Genomic DNA, 23,034 nt, shown 5'->3' with positions numbered 1-23,034 from the left:
TTTTTTAATATATCATCTGACTTTCCTACATAACAAGAGAACTGAAATCCGTTTTCTATTGGGGAAATGAAAAGTGCAGCTTTAATCATGGTGCAGGAATGTGAGAGCTTTCACCCGCTGACTCTTCAATCAAGCGGAGGAAAGGGAAAAAAAAAATCCTCTTCCAAGTTCTCGTTTTTCTCTCCCAAACTTTTCTTTTTTTTCTTAACAAGAGTGTCTGAAGGGAAAAACTAACCCAGATGAAACTCTTAACAGATGAAAAGAAATTTCCAGAGAAAAAAAAAAAAAAAAGGAGAGGAAGGTTTAAACCAGGCTAGCTGGACCTCTTGTGCGCATTTTGAGAATGACAAAAGTCGATGGCGTCCTTCAGGAAGGGAGTTAAGCTCCTCTTTGTGCCACTAAAATTCGATTTTCTAGAGCTGACAGAATGTTGTCAGATTTTTAATTGTATTTTAAAGTGGTGGTCCACCCAGAACTGATATTTCGTAGTTTAGCATGCGCTAGGAAGTTAATCGCCCTTACTTGACTCTTTTGGATTGGTTATATCTCTGCATACCTGCTGTGCTCATTATGAAGGGTTCCCCCTATCCCTGTGCTGAGTTCCCAGGTCTGTACACCTGCTGTGCCCATTATGAGGGGTTCCTCCTATCCCTGTGCTGAGTTCCCAGGTCTGTACACCTGCTGTGCCCATTATGAGAGGTTTCCACCATCCCTGTGCTGAATTCTTGGGTCTGTACACCCGCTGTGCCCATTATGAGGGGTTCCCGCCATCCCTGTGCTGAGTTCTTGGTTCTGTACACCTGCTGTGCCCATTATGAGGTGTTTCCACCATCCCTGTGCTGAGTTCCCGGGTCTGTATACCCGCTGTGCTCGTTATGAGGGGTTTATTTTGTTTATTGAAAAATCTTACAAACAACAACAACTTAAATACAATAAAACCATAATAAATATATAAAACATATTTACAAAATAATTGAATGCGACTATACAAAACAAAAAGCAAGAACATAAAAAATGGTGCAAACCAAATTGCTCACAACACAAGCCCTACGAGAGAGCCAGACTAAGGAACATCACCGTCACCATGCATGTAGCCTTTTATCAAAAATATATTTGATCTGAAAATCTAGGGGAGTGAAAAAAGAACACAAAGAAAAGCCACACACCCCGAGATCAACAGGCAGCAGCTACAGAGTCCTGATATTCCTCCACGCACTTATCCAGGCCTCCTGCTGCCACCTGTCTTTCTCAAGACCCCGAATCTTCCCAACCTCACCCAGAATGTCCTGCACCACCACTTCCACAGGGAGAATTTTACTCCGTAAGCATACCTGACACCGTGCAGTCCACGTGAAATAACGGACTACTAGACTAACTAAAAAAAGTGTTTACAAATCATAATCCCGACGAGTCTGGAATGCCCCGTACACCCACTCTGCATAACTCATATGGGGGAGGAAGGGTGTACTCAGAGCCCTCCCCACCCACTTGTACACCTCTATATTAAAAGGGTACTGAAGTAGAAAGTGATCCATGGACTCCACCACTCCTCCACACTCCACACTCGGGCAGCCCCGATTACTCATGGAAAGAAACTTCAAGTTGCCCTTCACATATAGTTTTCCATGAAAGGCAAGCCAAGCCTGATCCCTAAACTTCATTGGGATTCTTTCCAAATTAATTAATCGCAGACCCACCCCCAAAACCAGGCTTGGGCAATACCTTAAGGCCAGTGGCTCCCAAAAAGCAGAGCTCATGATCCGCTTCTCAAGAAGTTTTCTTGGAAGAGATCTGACTTCTCCTGCTGTTACTTGCCACTGCCGAAGCATTTTCAAACATGGGGCAACATAAGCCGGGAGCTTATCATGCTTGATCCTTAGGTTTTTTTACCTGCCCACCATTTTCCCAGTCTCGCAGAAAGGGCCTAAACCAGGACTGGAAAATACCCACCCACCCAGGCGGTCTCTCTGTCAACATGTTACCAAGATTGTACTTCACAAACATCAGAGAGAAAAAGACTACAGGGTTGATCCTCCCTAGACCACCCTCCCGCCTAGGAAGGTAAGTCACATTCCTTTTGACAAGGTTTATTTTGTTCCCCCATAACAGCTGGAAGAAACAACTATAGACCCTGGTATAGAGAGAAACTGGCAAAACGCAAACAAAACTGACATACAGAAAAATCAGAATCAGGTAGGTCTTGATCAGATCAACCTTTTCCATTAAGGAAAGCCGCCCACCTTTCCAGCTTGCCACCTTGGCATCAGGATTCTCCAGCCTGTTCACCCAATTTGCATGACCAGAGTCCCCTGGGTCAAACTCAATGCCTAGAACTCAAATTTTTTGTTGGGGCTCCAGGAAGTCCTCCGGGATAACAAAGCTCTCACCTTCCACGCCCATCCAGAAAGCTTCACATTTGTCCTGGTTGACCTTTGAACCTGATGCCTCTGTATACTGCCCTATCACTGATACCACCTCCTGCACCTCCCCAGTCCCAGAGACTATGCAGAGGAAGTCCTCCACCCTCCCATTTAAGCTGCACAACATTCCTCCTTTAAACATTGAGGAAGATAATACATTTCCATATTCCTTCCCTGCTTGCTCCCTCTTCCCAGATCATGTAGCAGCAACACCAGCATACAATTTTCTTACAGACACACCAATTGCAGTCTTGTCCTTTGACACAATCAAACCTGCTGGCAGAGAGTCTGATTCAGCTGGGATAGCAGTCTTTGGATCAACAGAGGTCACACTTGTTGCAAAGCTTTGGCTGGCCTGGGTAGAAGATGGTCAGCATGTCCCTCCCCAGGAAAACTGAGGATGGCAGATGATGGATGTCATTGTCAATGACTTTTAATTTTAACTGCCCAGACCACCCCCCATCTATATTCCCCAATCATCCAAAATCTTCTTTACGGGGCTCAGGACGTCTCCATACCCCCTCAACCATACAGATAAATCCCCTTGTGGTATAGACTCATTGTGGACAAGAATTGTCACCATTTTAATGAGTGGCTGGCGTGCATATGAACCGGCAGGACTGATCAAGGTGAAGATATCTGTGGGCCTAAACCCCATCTGCAGAATTTTATCCACCACTGCCCTGCTCTGATCTTGCTCTCTCCACAGGTCTCACTTCCACAGGGCTAGGAACATCGTCCATCTCCTCATCATCATGAGGGGAAGCCGCACCCAAAGGGGATTCCAGCTTAGTGATAAACTCCAGCATGCCTGTACCTCCCTCAACCTCCTGCTCTGATGTTCCATATTAATGCTGCAGAGGGAGGGGGACAGATGGGAGGGCTCAGCAGATGCCTGAGGTGTTGAAGAGCTGGGCTCATCCTCCAGGCCCACTTTCTCACTCTCTGCTGACTCTGTCGGTACCTGCATCTCCTCACTGATGGGGTCATTTTCCATGCGGGAAGCGGGTCCTCTTCTCATTTGGCTAAACCGTTCCTCTTTCCTATATTTCTCTTTAAATGCTCCACTATTCCCCTTCAGAGAACTCACCAGTTCTTTCTGCTTCCTCACAGCTTGTTGCAAGTCTTTCAACTCAGGCCTCAGAGCCGGTCTCTTCTTGCTGAACACTTTGGCACAAACCAGCCTTTTCTTCTTAAATTCAGCTTTCAAAGCTACCGATTTCTCCTCTTCTTTCTCTATGCGCTTCAGCGTTTCAACAATCCTCCGTCTAAAGGCAGACAAGGACTGCTGAGGCCTATCCAGGGCCCCCCCGCCAGGGTCCTCCCCAGGGTCCAGCATCCCTCCTGGAGCAGAGAAGCAACTCTAGCCCCTGGTCTCTGGAAGCACAGGAGCTAAGGAACCAACCAACTCACACCGCACTATCAAGTAGCAGAATGGCAGTTTCCCACCTTCCCTGTGCTGAGTTCCCAGGTCTGTAGACCTGCTGTGTCCATTATGAGGGGTTCCCACCATCCCTGTGCTGAGTTCCTGGATCTGTACACCTGCTGTGCCTATTATGAGGAGTTACCACCATCACTGTGCTGAGTTCCTGGATCTGTACACCTGCTGTGCCTATTATGAGGAGTTCCCACCATCCCTGTGCTGAGTTCCTGGATCTGTACACCTGCTGTGCCTATTATGAGGAGTTACCACCATCACTGTGCTGAGTTCCTGGGTCTGTACAACCAATGTGCTCATTATGACGGGTTCCCACCATCCCTGTGCTGAGTTCCCAGGTCTGTACACCTGCTGTGCCCATTATGAGAGGTTCCCACCATTCCTATGCTGATTTCTTGGTTCTGTACATCTGCTGTGTCCATTATGAGGGGCTCCCACTAGCTTTGTGCTGAGTTCTTAGGTATGCACACCTGGTGTGCCCATTATGAGTGTTTCCCACCATCCCTGTACTGAGTTCCAGGTTCTGTACACCTGCTGTACCCATTATGAAGTGCTCCCATCACTCCTCTATTGATCCCGGGTCTGCACATTTGCTGTGTATATTAGTGTCTCCCACCACCCCTGTGCTCAGTTTCCACGTCTGCACACCTACTTTGTCTTTTATTGGGGGTTCTCGCTAGATTCTTAGGTCAGTACACCTGCTGGGCCCATTATTAGGGGTTCCCATCATTCCTGTTTACATTGCGGCAGCCTATTCATTTGAAAGAATGGTGGCGGGGCCCTAGAACAAAGTAAAAAAAAAAAAGAAGGCTCCACCTCTTTTTCTGATTCTGAAAAATAGCTGTGTTGTTGGGGTGTGTTAGGGGCCAATAAAAATGAATTACACCACAACACATGAACGTGTGCATGTTGCCGCATTGCATAGGTACGAAGCCGTCCTTAAGAGCAATTTAGAGCCCATTAAATCCTCAAAAAAAAAACAAACCACCTTTATTTTGCCTTCAATGTATTTCCCAATGGTATAAATTTCGTCCAATTTTCAACAGATTTCCAGAAAATTAAGCCCTGATGAAGGGAGATTTCTGACCGTGAAACGCGTTGGATTCCTGCTGACCTCTTATCACATGCACTAAAGACTTGCTGGGCTGTGATCAGTCGCACTCTCCTCCTTTTTTACATTACAATTGGAAAGGCAGCCGGTCTTCTGGTTCTCGTGGACGAGACTCGTGGACTTTTGGAATTCTACACGAGACCTCCCCAACACACTTTTTTACTCAAGAACAAAATATTAATTTGCAAATCTTTCCAGGCCAAAACGTGTGTTTCCCGTTAAGTGTAATTTATCAGATTTTTCTCCTGGAGTAAACTGCGGGAGAAGAGCAGCCGTTGGCCGTAGTGGGTTCCAGATGTTCTCTAATTGGAGTCTAGCCTGCACGGGGAAGGGGCCCTCAATCTCCGATTCAGCGAGGGCGTCCCAATCAATGTACATTACTCCCCGCGGGTAATCTAATCTCCGCACATTTGATACACGAATTGTGTTTTCAGGCTGCGTACAGTTCACCTCCAGGTGGTCCGGGAATTGGGATAAACTATTTTACCGATGAGTGAACCTCCGTAACGAGCCGCCCAAGCCATGGGAAAAGCTCGGCCTTTGGTCTTAGGACCCATTGCACGCTATGCGTTGCTTCAAAGCACCTTATTCATTTTGACTAGGTTGGGTGCGCATCTTTACGCTATGGATTCCCTGAGTTCTACCTCGCTGTAGGCAAACAGGTGCCCCCATGAAAACACTGGAAATGTTGAACTTTAATGCCCCGTACACACGATCGGACTTCCACCAACAAAACCGGGGATTTTTGTTCGAAGGCTGTTGGCTCAAACTTGTCTTGCATACACACGGTCACACAACATGATTGTGATTAGTTAGTCTCCAAACTGTGGCCCAGGGGCAGGATGCGGCCCTTTGCTGGCCTTTAATTGGCCCCTGGGGCACTATTTCTCCCACTGATATGAGGCGCTGTTCTTCCCACTGACACCAATAGCGGAGCTCAATTCCTCCCATTGATAGCACTGATGGGGTACTATTCCTTCCACTGATACCAATGATGGGGCACTATTCCTCCCACTGATACCAACGATGGGGCACTATTCCTCCCACTGACACCAATGATGGGGTACTATTCCTTTTAATGATACCAATAATGGGGCACTAAACTTCCCACTGATACCAATGATGGGACACTGTTCCTTCCACTGACACCAATGATGGGGCACTATTTCTCGTATTGATACCAATGATGGGTCACTATTCCTCCAACTGACACCAATGATGGGGCACCATACCTCCCACTGATACCAATGATGGGGCACTATTCCTCCCACTGACACCAATGATGGGGCACTATTCCTCCCACTGACGCCAATGATAGGGGCACTATTCCTCCCAATGATACCAATGATGGGGCACTTTTCCTCCCACTGATACCAATGATGGGGCACTATTCCTCCCATTGATAGCAATGATGGGGCACTATTCCTATCATTGATATCAATGATGGGGCACTATTCCTCCCATTGATACCAATGATGGAGCACTAACTATTCCTTCCAATAATACCAATGATGGGGCACTATTTCTCCCATTGATACCAATGATGGGGCACTATTTCTCCCATTGATACCAATGATGGGGCACTATTCCTCCCATTGATACCAATGATGGGGCACTATTCCTCCCATTGATACCAATGATGGGGCACTATTCCTTCCACTGATACCAATGATGGGGCACTATTCCTTCCACTGATACCAATGATTGGGGCACTATTCCCACCATTGATACCAATGATGGGGCACTATTCCTTCCACTGATACCAATGATGGTGCACTATTCCTTCCACTGATACCAATGATTGGGACACTATTCCTCCCACTGACACCTATGATGGGGCACCATTCCTCCCACTGACGCCAATGATAGGGGCACTGTTCCTCCCAATGATACCATTGATGGGGCACTTTTCCTCCCACTGATACCAATGATGGGGCACTATTCCTCCCATTGATACCAATGATGGGGCACTATTCCTCCCATTGATACCAATGATGGGGCACTATTCCTCCCATTGATACCAATGATGGGGCACTATTCCTCCCATTGATACCAATGATGGAGCACTAACTATTCCTTCCAATAATACCAATGATGGGGCACTATTTCTCCCATTGATACCAATGATGGGGCACTATTCCTCCCATTGATACCAATGATGGAGCACTATTCCTTCCACTGATACCAATGATGGGGCACTATTCCTTCCACTGATACCAATGATTGGGGCACTATTCCTACCATTGATACCAATGATGGGGCTCTATTCCTCCCATTGATACCAATGATGGGGCACTATTCCTTCCACTGATACCAATGATTGGGGCACTTCTCCTACCATTGATACCAATGATGGGGCACTATTCCTCTCACTGATATGAGGTAATGTTCCTCCCACTGATACAAATGATGGGGCACTATTTCTCCCATTGATACTAATGATGGGGCACTATTTCTCCAGCTGATACCAATGATGAAGCACTAAGCACTATTCCTCAAAGGCTAATACAGGTGTCCAGGAGGTGACTTATTGCTAGTTGACTTTAGCTCAACAGCTGTTTAGTTGACTGCACTCCAGTGGTGGAACTATCAGGGTCACAAAGGTCACACTTACGGCCGGGCCCTGGCATTCCTCCACCGCGGGGAGGCGACAAGAAGGGAGGAGGCAGAACACATGAAAGAGTTTCGCTGCAGGACCTTAATAAAGGAGCCTTGGATGGGAGTAAAGGACCCCAGGATCAGTGGGAGGGGGCCAGAGGGAAGGGCCCAAGGCTCAAAGAGAATGGCCCCTGGCTCAGAGGGAAGAGCCCGGGGACCAATGGAAAGGGTCCCCTGACTGATGGAAAAGACCAGTGGGACCAGTGGCAAGGGCCAGGACTATGTCAGGGGGGTCTTTATGGTTTCTCTCAATGGGGCCCTGAAGAGTCTAGTTAGGCCTCTGCTGCAATGCCTGATATATCTAGTCACAAGATGGCCCATTAATGTACAGTCAACAAAATATGGAACAGCAAATCTTAAAAAAAATACAAGCCACCTAAAAAAATAAATAATTGGTTTCGATAATTCAAAACACATATCCCCCAAAAACACGCTTTTTAAAAAAAACACCCCAGAACAGCGAAACTCCTACACAAGCCAAGGCGCAGTTCTGCGGCGAATGACGCGGCCACGTCAGGAAATGACTTTAATGGGAGGATAATTAAAAACGAGGCTGCTGAGCTCATTACAGAGAGGCGGCTAATTGTAGAAAAATGTTTGCGTTTTACTGGTAATAAAAGATCGCTGTTCATAATGATGATCCATTTCTGCGGCAGACCTCCTGATTACGGCAATTAACCCCCCCCCCCCCCCTACGCTCCCTCCCAGCGGCCTCTGCCGGATAAAATTTGTGACCGCCGGGAGGCCCAGAACAAACCCCACTTTTCAATAATCAGAGGTTCTGGACAGAGAGGAGCGAGGAAAAGGGAAGGGGGATGGGCTACTGACAGCGAGAACAGCCTGCGTTACATACAACAGCCCTATAAATCGCTGGCAAGTGTGTTTAATGTTATAGGAATTTCTACACCTGCGCCAAAATCCGAGCCGGGGCGAGGGAATCAGATCTCATTTGGAAATTTTAATTAATCCTTTAAGGCAGGGCGGACCCGATACACGCAGCCAGAGCGCAGTTAACTCTTCGTGGCGCCCGAGAAGGGGGAGAAACCGTCTACAAGTCAAATGTTCTCATTTTTTAGCCCTTGTTCATGCTATATCGCGCAACGCATATATGAGAGTTACTCTTTTTAAAATAAACGGGCTGCCCTATGGGCAAAGCGCGACAACGCGTGAAAAATGCGCATATGCGTGACGTCGCACTACAGTAGTGTGATTGGAATCTCAATGGGGGGTGACCTACACTTGATAGGGGTCAATGAGCTTCAAACTGCGTTTTTTTTTTCTCTTGCATGCAAATACGCACTTCGCGCTCGGTGCGTTTGGAGTGCGCCGTAAACATGGCACCATAAACATGGCAAATCGTTTGCGCACATTCATGTGCTACATTACTGAGAATGTAAGCTTAGAAATCTGGGCTGGTAAAGTTGAACTATGGTAGGTGTTAGGCCCCGTTCACAACGGAGCGACGACGCTGCTGCATCAAATTTTTTTTTTTTTTTTTTTTGCACAATTTTGTGGTGCTTTTGGAGCGGCACAATTCATTTGAATGAATGAGCCTCCCTCTGTAACCAAAAAAATGCACTAAAAAAGCTCATGTACCAAATTTGGGCACTGAGCCAGGCGCGTTTTGGAAGAGTGGTTTTGACGCAATTTTTGTGCATTTTATCACACGACAATCGTGGCAAAATCGCACCGCGTTTGGGGTGCCATTAAATAAATGGCACCGCAACCACGTCTCCAGTTTTGCTGTGAAATGCAGGCAAAAAATTGCGCAACTATGCTTTGCGATTGTAATACGCTCAGGTGTGAATGGCCCCCACGCTCACACTTGGGCATAGTTGAAACGTAGGTAAGAGACAAACATTTCTGTCTGTGTTTCCTCAAACGCGTGAGATAAACGCCCTAAAATGATCAACGCATTGGGGTGCCATTATTTTTTTAATGGCACCCCAATTGCGGATAGCAGCTGCATGAAAAACATGCAAAATAGCGCAAAGCAAAGGGCGCTTGGTTCACATCCAAAATTTGGTACATGGGTTTCTTGTAGTGCATTTTTTGGAGCAGAGGGAAGCCCATTCAAATGAATGGTGCCGCTCCAAAGACGCACTGAAAAAACGTGGGGGGAAAAAACTGCAACATGGTAGTATCGCTCGATTGTGAATGTGGCCTTACAATGCATCAAAAGCCAAATGCGTCCTGCGCTTTGCTGCGATTCTGGATACACAAGCAGAATCACTTCTTTCCATCTGCGACTCCAATACACTCAGGTGTGAACAGGGACTTGCGCATAGCAGAAACGCAGGTAAGAAATGAGCGTTTCTGCAAACGCGTGAGATGTCCCAAAGCATCGTTCACTTGTGAATAGAGCCTTACAATGTATCAAAAGCCAACTTTTTTTTTTTGGCAACCAAACGTGCGCGTCTTGCTTGCCGCATTTGAGGTCCCATTATCAATCAATTGCACTTCAAGCACAGCATGCGTTTCATAAGCATGTGGAAAGTTGTTTGATTTTGCGCGCGTTTATGCGCTACACTAGTGTGACCCATAGGAACTAATGTTCAATGGACTGCAATGCGTTTCTGCAAATCACATAGGTGTGAACGGAGCCTTGGGCTCCATTCATACCAAGGTGATTCGGATCACGGGCAGAATCGCCGCGATTCTGCCCACAATTCCAGAACCACGGCAAAACGTGGGGCGCGTTTGCGATGCCGTTACTTGTTAACGGCACCCCAATTGCAGTGTGATTTTGTCACAGTTGTTGCACAATACATTGCGCTGCACTCATGGTAAAATCGCAACACGGAACGCTGTTGCCCAAAAAGAAGCTCCTGCTCCTTTTTAAGCGCTTCTCAAGTCAAGATTTTAACAATTGTAACAAGTAATGGCATTGCAAATGCGCCCCAATTCTGGAATCACAGGCAGAATTGCGGAGATTCTGCCCGCGATCTGAATCGCCTAGATGTAATAGCGTTAGTGCTATTGCAGCTTGCATGTATAAAAAAATGTATCAAATTGTTTCCAAACTTTTCGAAGTGTATCAAAAGTTTTCAAAATTAATAAAAATGTATGAAAACTTTTTGAAATGTATCAAAATTGTTTCAAAACGTTTTAAAATGTATCAAAACTTTTTGAAATGTATCAAAATATAGCAAAACTTTTCAAAATGTATCAAAACTTTTCGAAATGTATCAAAACTTTTTGAAATGTATCAAAATGTTTCAAAACTTTTCAAAATGTATCAAAACTTTTTGAAATGTATCAAAACTTTTTGAAATGTATCAAAATGTTTCAAAAACTTTTCAAAATCTATCAAAACTTTTTGAAATGTATCAAAATGTTTCAAAAACTTTTCAACATCTATCAAAACTTTTTGAAATATATCAAAACTTTTTGAAATGTATCAAAATGTTTCAAAACTTCAAAATGTATCAAACCTTTTAGAAATGTATCAAAATGTTTCAAAACTTCAAAATTTATGAAAACTTTTTGAAATGTATCAAAATGTTTCAAAACTTCAAAATGTATCAAAACTTTTCGAAATGTATCAAAATGTTTCAGAACTTTTCAAAATGTATCAAAACTTTTAGAAATGCATCAAAACGTTTTGAAATGTATCAAAATGTTTCAAAACTTTTCAAAATGTATCAAAACTTTTTGAAATGTATCAAAATGTTTCAAAACTTTTCAAAATCTATCAAAACTTTTTGAAATGTATCAAAATGTTTCAAAAACTTTTCAACATCTATCAAAACTTTTTGAAATATATCAAAACTTTGAAATGTATCAAAATGTTTCAAAACTTCAAAATGTATCAAAACTTTTAGAAATGTATCAAAATGTTTCAAAACTTTTCAAAATGTATCAAAACTTTTTGAAGTGTTTAAAACTATATCAAAACTTTTCGAACTGTATCAAAACTTTTTGAAATGTATCAAAATGTTTCAAAACTTTTCAAAAAGTATCAAAATGTATCAAAAGGTTTTTAACCTTTTCAAGATGTATCAAAACTTTTTGAAATGTATCGAAATGTTTCAAAACTTTTTTAAATGTATCAAATTGTCTCAAACCTTTTCAAAGTGAATCCAAAATTTAAAAAAAAAACACAACTTTGATATTAAATACACTTTAAGGAATGCTAAAGTGGCCTCTCAGTCAATATTGTATGGCATTTTAGCATGCCTTGAGTGCTATTTATTGATACTCCTGCCTGATTAATCGGGATCACAAAAGATTGAGATCTTTCCATTGTATGAAGACAATTAAAGTGTCATTATTTGTAGCTTCATCAGATTAGACAATGTGATTGGCTGACACACAAATGCACAATTTTAAAAAAAATCTATTTTTTTGAATCCACATTATACAGACTGAGCAAAACTTTGGGCAGCCGTAGAAGTTGGAATAATCTCGTTTTAATTGCCATCACCTTGCCTCCGAGACACTTGTCTAAGAGTTGGCCAAGAGGACCTGTCTCCGCTCCCTGAGCTCCTCTGAACAATGGCTCCTCTGTGTTCCCTCCAATGCACGTCGGCCGCCCGGCTTCTCTTGCAGAACTTATTGAAAACAGACGTCCGTTAGCGACAGAACAAGCGGCCCCCTCAGGGACCGGGGCCAGCACGGTCCCGGCATTAAAATATGGGCCGCATTCCAGCCGTCAAAGACAACCTGCCCAGTGGGAGGAACGCCAACATAACCGAGAAATCTCCTATTTACATTGGACTCTACCTTAAGAAAATTCATCTCAATTAAGGGGCTCTGGGGATGGGCCCCTGAAAACCTGATAGGTGTGCAGGCTGAAGGGCCCCCGCTGATGGGGGAAGAATGGCCCTTTGTGTTGTCCTCAGACTCAGGTTCTTGTGTGTCAGGCCTCACTGGCAGGCGCAGAGCAAAGAAAAACAGAGCGTGCAAGTCATAATGGGGGTGACCCGGGAGGGGAGGCAGACAATGCGAGAGAGAGGCTGCGGCGGTGAAGGGCGCTTTCGTGGGCCATCGCTCCGCCATTATAATGGGCTGCTGTTTCTTTAAGAGAACCACATGGACATGAGGGATGTCAAAGTAAGATTGTATTACATGTCTATATGATGGGACACCGAGCAAAGACAGGTTCTCTTTATAATAGGTCAGAGCTATATAAAAATACAGTGGGGGACATTAGAGTGTAAGCTCCTCTGGTGCAGAGACTGGTGTGACTGGCTCAGTGTTCTCTGTACAGCACTTCGGTATATGTCAGAGCTACATAAATGTATAATAATAGAGTGTAACTGTGAAGGGGCATTAGAGTGTAAGCCCCTCTGATACAGAAATTGATGTGATTGGCTCAGCATTCTCTGTACAGCACTGTGGTATATGTCAGAGCTATATAAATGTATAATAATAATAGTGCATGAATTTGGGGGTGGGGGGTACATTAGAGTGTAAGCTCCTCTGGTACAGAGACTGATGTCACTGGCTAAGTGTTCTCTGTACAGCACTGCGGTATATGTCAGAGCTATATAAATGTGTAATAAGGGGGTGGCGGGGACATTAGAGTGTAAGCTCCTCCAGTGCAGAGACTGATTTGACTAGTTCAGTGTTATACAGCACCGTGGTATATATCAGAGCTATATAAATGTATAATAATAATAATAATAATAAAGTAATAATAATAGTGTGTGTCTGCAGGGGGGGGCATTAGAGTGTAAGCTCCTCTGGTGAAGAGACTGATATGACTGGCTCAGTGTTCCCTGTACGGCAGTGTGGTATATGTCAGAGCTATATAAATGTATAATAATAATAATAATAGTGTGTGACTGCGGGGGGGGGCATAAGAGTGTAAGCTCCTTTGGCGCAGAGACTGATGTGACTGGCTCAGTGTTCTTTGTACAGGACTATGGTATTCGTCAGAGCTATAAAAATACATGACAGTGTGTGACTGGTGGGGGGGGGGGGTACATTGGAGTGTAAGCTCCTTTGGTGAAGAGACTAGTATGACTGGCTCAGTGTTCTTTGTACAGCACTGCGGTATATGTCAGAGCTATATAAATGCATAATAGTGTGTGATTGATGAGGACATTAGAGTGTAAGCTCCTTTGGTGAAGAGACTGGTGTGACTGGTTTAGTGTTCTCTGTACAGCACTGTGGTATATGTCAGAGCTAAAAGAATGCATAATAGTGTGTGATTGATGAGGACATTAGAGTGTAAGCTCCTCTGTTACATGTGGATAGCTTAGTGTTCAGAGTAAATAAATGTATCAATATATATATATATATATATATATATATATATATATATATATATATATATATATATATATATATTGATGTAAATATGATGGGTGGTACACGTCGGTCTTGGCGTAGGCTGGCAGTGAAGGGGTTAGCGGGAATTGGATGCCATGGCAGAGCAATCATATCTCTCATTACTCTTCCCCTCCCCCCACTCTCCCCCTGCATGCTCATTTATCAATTCACAAGCACAACACTGGTTCCATTCTGTTCAGGAATGTGTTTTCAGAAACTCTATCCCTCTCTCCTGCCCTGGCCCAGTCCCAAAACTCTCAGGGATTAATGACAGTAGGGGGGCTACCTACCCCCTTCCGTCCCATGGGGGGGGGAACTGTATGGTATGCTCACCTGTGTTAAGTATTGTTGTTGCACACAGAGGGCCGGCGAGGGTCCGGCAGCTGCACTCCAACCCATTAAACCACATTCCTGGGTCACTGCTGACGTCAACCCCCCCATCCCTGGTGACCTCCTAATGCGTTTCATAAATCTCCGCAATGACTTTCTGATCTATTGTGGAGATTAAAACAGAATTATACTAAAAACATTTGGGGCTCATTTACGCTGTTGCGTTACAATGTGCTAAAACGCACATTTCTGGGTTCCCCATAATAAAAATAGAGTCTGTTCCCATCTCTGTGCTGCAGAAATGTAAATTTTTTCTACAAAAAAAAAAAAAAATCAGAAGCAAAGAATTAGACGCCATATAACATGCATTTTGATGCGTTGACAACAGGTATCAGCATGCCTTGGTCAATGGCTGCTAACGCTCTACACTCCCAAATCCCAAAACGCACGTCAGAAGAAATGCACATTGACGCATGTCCAGGCACCTAGCTAGCACTGCGAAGATGCACCTCTACGCACACACATGGAGCCCTAGTTTGCATTACTACACGGATTAAAGGACCTGTGTGTGTGCGTTAATGCAATGCAATGTTAATGCATGCGTTGGCGTGCCATTCTTAATGAACGGCCAAAACAACGCACAAAGTACATGTCATTAACACTGGTTGCAGTTTTACCACACATTAATACAACCCAACCATAACAAACAGTCAACAGAAATTGCCTATCCACTAAAACAAAGCCGCTTCACAAAGATTTAAAACACACAATGACGAAAAAGTGTTTTTTCAACTGGTTACATTATTGGTTGAAAGAAGGCAGTTGAGGGTCATTGCTGGTGCCAGGAAAAGGGCACCCAAAACGGGGGGGTGCTGGTGGAGCATTGGGCCCAATAGTTGGCAAGATAAGGTTTGGAATCCAACATTTAATGGCAGTTATCTCTAGACCTGGGGCCCCTGGTGTATAGTCTAGTAAAGTATAAAATAGATGAGAGGTCCATAGACCTAATATAAGTCCACTAAGTCTTTATTTCACATGAGATAAAGCCAACGTGTTCTGGGCTTCGATTCTGGAAGCATGGCTGATGCTCCCTGTGTGCTGCCCAGATACCAAGAAAAGGGCACCCAACGAAGGCCGTGTTGGTAGAGCATTGGACCCAATGGTGGGCTAGATAAGGTTTAGAATCCAACATCTAATGGCAACTCTCCCTGTCAATGGGGGCCCCAGAGTAGTCTAGGACAGTGTTTCTCAACTCCAGTCCTCAAGGCGCCCCAACAAGTCATGTTTTCAGGCTTTCCATTATTTTGCACAAGTGATTTCATCAGTTTCACTGCCTTGGTAATTACCACAGATGTTTCATCTGAGGGAAATCCAGAAAACATGACCTGTTGGGGCGCCTTGAGGGCTGGAGTTGAGAAACACTGGTCTAGGAGAGTATAAAATGGACGGAAGCTCCATGTATCTAATGTAAGTCCAGTAAGTCTCTACTGCACATGAGAAGACCCAAAGGTTGGCAAGAAAAGGTTTGGAATCCAATGTATAATGGCAGTTATCTCTCAACCTGGGGCCCCTGGTGTATAGTCCAGTAGTGTATAAAAGGGATGAGAGCTTCACAGACCTAATATAAGTCCACTAAGTGTTTATTGCACATGAGAAGAAGTCAAAAGATAAAGGCAACATCTTCTGGGGGGTCAAAACTTCCCTTCATCAGGGCTTAGATTCTGGGAGCATTACCGATACTCCCTGTGAGCTGCCAAGATACCAAGAAAAGGAAGATCAACGAAGGGTGTGTTGGTAGAACATTGGACCTAATGGTTGGCAAGATAAGGTTTGGAATCCAACATTTAATGGCAGCTATCTCTCAACCTGGGGCCCCTGGTGTATAGTCTAGTAGAGTATAAAAGGAACGAGACTTCCACAAACCTGTAAAGTCTTTATTGCAAATGAGAAGAAGTCAAAAGATAAAGCCAACACGTTCTGGGGTCACAACTCTCCTTTCATCAGCGCTTAGATTCTGGAAGCATTCCTGATGCTCCCTGTGAGCTGCCCAGATGCCAGGTTTGTAATCCAACATCTAATGACAGTTATCTCTAAACCTGGGGCCCCTGGTGTATAGTCTAGTAGAATATAAAATAGATGACAGCTCCACAGATCTAATATAAGTCCACCAAGTCTTTATTGCACATGAGAAGAAGTCAAAAGATAAAGCCAACGTGTTCTGGGATTCGATTCTGGAAGCATTGCTGATGCTCCCTGTGTGCTGCCCAGATGCCAGGTTTGTAATCCAACATCTAATGGCAGTTATCTCTAAACCTGGGGCCCCTGGTGTATAGTCTAGTAGAGTATAACATAGATGAGAGCTCCATAGACCTAATATAAGTCCACCAAGTCTTTATTGCACGTGAGAATAAGTCAAAAGATAAAGCCAACGCGTTCTGGGCTTCGATTCTGGAAGCATTGCTGATGCTCCCTGTGTGCTGCCCAGATGCCAAGAAAAGGCCACTCAACAAAGGACATGTTGGGAGAGCATTGGACCCAATGGTGGACAAGATAAGGATTGGAATCCAACATTTAATGGCAGCTCTCTGTCAACCAGGGCCCTTAGAGTAGTCTAGGAGAGTATAAAAGGGATGGGAGCTCCATGTATCTAATGTAAGTCCAGTAAGCCTTTACTGCACATGAAAAGACCAAATGGTTGGCAAGATAAGGTTTGGAATCCAATGTTTAATGGCAGCCGGGACCCCTGGTGTAGTCTAGGAGAGTATAAAAGGGATGAGAGCTCCACAGACCTAATGTGGGTCCAGTATATCTTTTTTGCGCATGAGAAGGATTTAGAATAAAGGCCCATGCGTTCAAGGGTCACACCTCCCCCTTCACCAGGGCTTAGATTCTGGCAATAAATTAAGAGAACACTGGAGAAAAATGTAAAACAAAAAACTGCTAACTCCTACATAGGAACCATGACCATAAAGAACATATTGACCAATCCGTCACTCCTCATCATCACAGCAATACTTAGCAATAAAACACCTGACAAGGGCTCTTACCCTTTCTCACTCCATCCAAAACCAAGAATGAAGATCTAGCTACAGTAGGTATGCACTTTACCAGTCCTTCATGTTTCTTACAATCGTCAATAAAAAAAGTACTTACTGGCCAAGGCCACGATAGCGGGAACGCTCGCCATGGCTCCGGACGGGGTCTGGGCGATGCACTGATACCTCCCAGCAGTATCGTTGTTCAGGCTGGCGATGACCAGGGTTCCTCCAGACACCAGGACCCCCGGGACATCTCCCAGCTGCACTCCATTCAGTCTCCAGGAGATCGCTGCATTAGGCGGGTCCACCACGCAGGTGAGTGTTACGGAGCCGCCATACTTCTGGAATGTTGAGAGAGGCTGGACCAGGAACTGAGGGGCTCGAGCTGTAAAGAGACACAGAGAGTCAGAACAGGGGGCATTACAACAGGGCAACACTTTTCTTAAAGGGGAACCCCAGCCAAACCTTTTTTTTTTTTTTTTTTTTTTTTTTTTGAGGTTGAGGCCTGTGTCTATATTAGCAAACCTCAAAGGAGAAAAAGAAGAATAGAAAAAAAGAAAGAAAAAGAAAAGAAAAGAAATAGAAGAATATATATTTTGGCTGGAGTTCCACTTTAATGACGAGCAGCAGTCTGAAAGTAACAAATTATTTCTCAACTTTTTTTCTGCTACAAATTGTAAAAGTTAAGACGTGCCGTTTTCCAGCAGTGGACATGTTGCAATGTGTCCATTTTAATAGAATAGATTTATTACTGTGTATATATTTATACATTGTATATATTTGTTGCATGCACAATCCCTTCTTGGCTTTTAACCAGCAAATATGTTTTATGTTCTTGTTGGTAAATCCTCCCCAATCCTCCAGTTTTAGTAAATACCATCCTTAGTTTGCTAAAGCACTGTGCTCATAAACACTTGTCGTGTTTTTCTTTAAAAAAAAAAAAAAAAACACATTTTAATTATTTGTTACATCTTAGTGCTGCTGATCCCCTGCATCCTCTTTGCAGCCACTTTCTGTCTACATGTACTCCATTGATGGCTACGTGGCATTTCTTAGGGCAGGTTTCCTGATGGTGGCCACAGTGAGCTATGTCTGGGTAATGTGTGCTGGAATGGCCACTTGTAGACTGCATTGGAAGCTCATATGACAGGGTGACAACGCAGGAGCACAATTGAGAGAGGGGCAGAGAGTGTGGTCACCCTATTACAGGAAGTGACCGAACAAAGTTGAACGTTATTGCAAATGAGTTTTGAAATTACGTGAGATTTTCATGATTGGCTTTACATATACTTTGGGGCATTCAAACTGTCCATCTGTCTGGTTTATAGATCAGATACATTCTAAATATAGAACAATTTATCCAACTGTCCATCCAGAGCCTCTGGTTTATAGACCAGATACATCCTAAATTTAGAACCATTCATTCAACTGTCCATCCAGAACCTCTGGTTTATAGACCAGATACATCCTAAATTTAGAACCATTCATTCAACTGTCCATCCAGAACCTCTGGTTTATAGACTGGATACTTCCTAAATATAGAGCCATTTATCCAACTGTCCATCCAGAGCCTCTGGTTTATAGACCAGATACATCCTAAATATAGAACAATTTATCCAACTGTCCATCCAGAGCCTCTGGTTTATAGACCAGATACATTCTAAATATAGAACAATTTATCCAACTGTCCATCCAGAGCCTCTGGTTTATAGACCAGATACATTCTAAATATAGAACAATTTATCCAACTGTCCATCCAGAGCCTCTGGTTTATAGACCAGATACATCCTAAATTTAGAACCATTCATTCAACTGTCCATCCAGAGCCTCTGGTTTATAGACCAGATACATCCTAAATTTAGAACCATTCATTCAACTGTCCATCCAGAGCCTCTGGTTTATCCCTTTCATGACTAAGCCTATTTTTGAAATTTGGTGTTTACAAGTTAAAATCCGTATTTTTTGCTAAAAAATTACTTAGAACCCCCAAACATTATATATATTTTTTTAGCAGAGAATCTAGAGAATAAAATGGCGATTGTTGCAATATTTTTTATCACACAGTATTTGTGCAGCGGTGTTTTAAACGCAAATTTTTGGAAAAGTGACACTTTCATGAATTTTAAAAAATCCAAACAGTAAAGTTACCCCAATTTTTTTGTATAATGTGAAAGATGATGTTACGCCGAGTAAATAGATACCAAACATGTCACCCTTTATAATTGCACGCACTCGTGGAATGGCGACGAACTACGGTACCTATGAATTTCCATAGGCGACGCTTTAAAAAATTTTTACGGTTACCAGGTTTGAGCTACAGAGGAGGTCTAGGGCTAGAATTTTTGCTCTCGCTCTGACGATCGCGGTGATACCTCACATGTGTGGTTTGAACACCGTTTACATATGCGGGCGCGACTTCCGTATGCGTTTTCTTCGCTGCGCGAGCTCGTGGGGACAGGGGCACTTTAAAAAAAATTTTTTTTTTTTTTTTACTTTTATTGCTGTCACAAGCAATGTAAACATCCCTTGTGACAGTAATAGGTGGTGACAGGTACTCTTTATGGAGGGATCGGGGGTCTAAAAGACCCCCGATCCCTCCTTTGCACTTCAAAGTATTCTGATCACCGAAAACGGCGATTCTGAATACTGTGTACTTTTTCAAATTCGGCGCCATTGGCAGCCGAGTAAACGGGAAGTGACGTCATGACATCGCTTCCGCATTTACAACGAGAAGGCTAGAACGAAGCCGCTCACAGCTTCGTTCCAGCCCGCCCCCAGCCGCCGAAGGCAGCCGAATGGACACCGGGCCTCCCAATCGCATGGGAGGCCCGGTAACAGCGGCGGGAGGCGGCGGGAGGGGGGGGATGTCCCCTCCCGCTCCTCCGGTATAACAGCCGAGCGGCTTTTAGCCGCATCGGTTGTTATACACGGGTAGCCGATCGCCCGCTGTAAACAACGGTACCGGGATGATGCCTGCAGCTGCGGGCATCATCCCGGTATAACCCCGGAAAGCCGAGTACGCATATCTGCGTACGGTCGGCGGGAAGGGGTTATAGACCAGATACATCCTAAATTTAGAACCCTTCATTCAACTGTCCATCCAGAACCTCTGGTTTATAGACCAGATACATCCTAAATATAGAACCATTTATCCAACTGTCCATCCGGAGCCTCTGGTTTATGGACCGGATACTTCCTAAATATAGAAGTATCTATCCCATTGTTCATCCAAAGCCTCCAAGGCAAGATAAACAGCAAATTTACAGGGGGAGGGGTAAAGGAAACCACCATCACTCCTCTCACCTTAAGGGTCAGTTCCCATCCGACATCGGATGTGATTCCCACCGCACTGCAGTGCAAATCACAGGCGATCTCTATGCGATGCAATTTCAGTCATACAGATAGTATGGCTGAATTTGAATCGCATTCGGACCAAGCTCGCACAGGACCCTTTTTTTTGGTCCGTAGCAAAATCGGATCGCAGGGGGTGTTCACACCCATGCAATCCGATTCCTGTCCGAATTTGAAGTTTGCACTGCCATATGCGAACTGATTTGGGGGTGTTATTAACTTTCAATTGACACTCCCAGCAGTTCGCATAGGGCAGTGTGAACTGCCGCCGGGAGACATGCGATGCGGGAACCCGCAGTGGATTCGTAGGGTTCCTGCATTGCTTGCAGTGTGAACCGAGCCTAAAGCTGGATACACACTATACAATTTTCTGTAGATTTTTTCTTCAGATTTACCAAAACCATATAATACGAGGTCAAACCTTAAGAGTTTCAATTTTTATGCAATCAGGCAGGCCCTTGCACTACATGGTTTTGATAAATATAAAGGAAATCAGACAACAAAAGTTGTATAGTGTGTATGGGGTCTTAGAGGTAAGTTCTATAGAGGTCGACTACACCATATTGCCAAAAGTATTGGGACACCTCTCCAAATCATTGGATTTAGGTGTTCCATGGACACAGGTGTAAAAAAAAAAAAAATCGCACCCCTAGGCATGCAGACTGCTTCTACAAACATTAGTGAAAGAATGGGTCACTCTTGGGGGCTCAGTGGATTCAAGCGTGGTACAGTGATAGGTTGCCACCTGTTCAATAAGTCCATCCGTGAAATTTCCTAGCTACTAAATATTCTACGGGCAACTGTTAGTGGTATTATAACAAAGTGGAAGCAACTGGGAAAAAAAGCAACTCAGTCACAAAGTAGTAGGCCACGTAAAATGACAGAGCGGGGTCAGCGCATGCTGAAGCTCACAGTGCGCAGAAGTCACCAACTGTCTGCAGAGTCAATAGCTACAGTCCTCAAAACTCCATGTGGCCTTCAGATTAGTACAACAACAGTGCGTAGAGAGCTTCATGGAAATGGTTTCTATGGCCGAGCGGCTGCATCCAAGCCTTACATCGCCAAGTGCAATGCATAGCGTCGGATGCAGTGGTGTAAAGCACGCCGCCACTGGACTCTATAGCGTCTCTGGAGTGACGAATCACGCTTCTCTGTCTGGCAATCTGATGGACATGTCCGGGTTTGGCAGTTGCCAGGAGAACGGTACTTGCCTGACTTCATTTTGCCAAGTGTAAAGTTTGGTGGAGGGGGGATTATGGTGTGGGGTTGTTTTTCAGGGGTTGGGCTTGGCCCCTTAGTTCCAGTGAAGGGAACTCTTAAGGTGTCAACATACCAAGACATTTTGGACAATTTCATGCTCCCAACTTTGTAGGAACAGTTTGGGGATGGCCCCTTCCTGTTCCAACATGACTGTCCACCAGTGCACAAAGCAAGGTCCATAAAGACATGGATGAGCAAGTTTAGGGTGGAGGAACTTGACTGGCCTGAACAGAGTCCTGACTTCAACCTGATAGAACACCTTTGGGATGAACTGAAGTGGAGACTGCTCATCCAACATCAGTGCCTGACCTCACAAATGCTCTTTTGGAAGAATGGTCAAACATTCCCATAGACACACTCCTAAACCTTGTGGACGGCCTTCTCAGAAGAGTTGAAGCTGTTATAGCTGCAAAGGGTGGGCCAACTCAATATTGAACCCTACGGACCAAGACTGGGATGCCATTAAATTTCATGTAAAGGCAGGTGTCCCAATACTTTTGGGAATATAGTGTATGTAAATGGCTAAATATTCACGTTCCACGTCTCCATCCTCGAAGACCAAAGATGACTTCTCACCAATAAGGGAACCCCTGGATGTAAAAGAGCAATTAAGACAAGAGATTTTACATGGAATCCTGTGAAGTTTATGGCTGCAGCTCCAGTTGCAGCTGTCTGGGCCCTATGACCCCCTGATATCATTAAATGGAGCCTGCAGGACACAGACATGAGTGAAGAGGCCCTGAGCATTAAATGGCTCATCCCTATAACTGCATCCAATTTCCCTCAATCTCTTCCACATGTTCCTGGCAATGTATAACACAGCCCTCCTCTATCCTCCAGAGTCCTCTATGATGACTCTTCCCTGTCGTGGCTGCCCCACCTCCATGACGTCATTAGCTCCAGAGAAACGCACCCAGCAATCCACAACCGAGACCTTCCAGGACAACCGATAGACCAACATGTGTCCGTCATTATGTACAGCCAGGAACACCAAACATGTTTTAGGGGATATATTTCTGCATTACAATGTGCGTTGTTATGGGAGATCCAAAAATGTTGGAGTTGTCACCAGAACAGGAGGTAAGGGGAAATCCTCCAGCAGGAACACCACTATCTAAGATTGGACTTCTACTCGGCACTTGACCCGGA

General features: G+C 44.4%; 1 protein-coding gene across 3 annotated transcripts in view; it reads right to left on the bottom strand.

Annotated features, from left to right (window-relative positions):
• BOC (BOC cell adhesion associated, oncogene regulated) overlaps positions 1 to 23,034 on the bottom strand; it is a 103,270-nt gene that overhangs the window by 31,155 nt on the left and 49,081 nt on the right. For all 3 annotated transcript variants that reach the window (XM_073617424.1, XM_073617422.1, XM_073617423.1), the window contains exon 3: positions 17,390 to 17,659. In XM_073617424.1, the coding sequence (XP_073473525.1) occupies positions 17,390 to 17,659 (270 nt within the window). The remainder of the gene's footprint in view (positions 1 to 17,389; positions 17,660 to 23,034) is intronic.

The sequence above is a fragment of the Aquarana catesbeiana genome, linkage group LG02 (assembly GCF_042186555.1).
Source record: "Aquarana catesbeiana isolate 2022-GZ linkage group LG02, ASM4218655v1, whole genome shotgun sequence".
In the NCBI taxonomy this organism is placed as follows: Eukaryota; Metazoa; Chordata; class Amphibia; order Anura; family Ranidae; genus Aquarana; species Aquarana catesbeiana.
The sequence above is the reverse complement of the archived record's forward strand: the minus strand, read 5'-3'. Positions and strand labels throughout refer to the sequence as shown.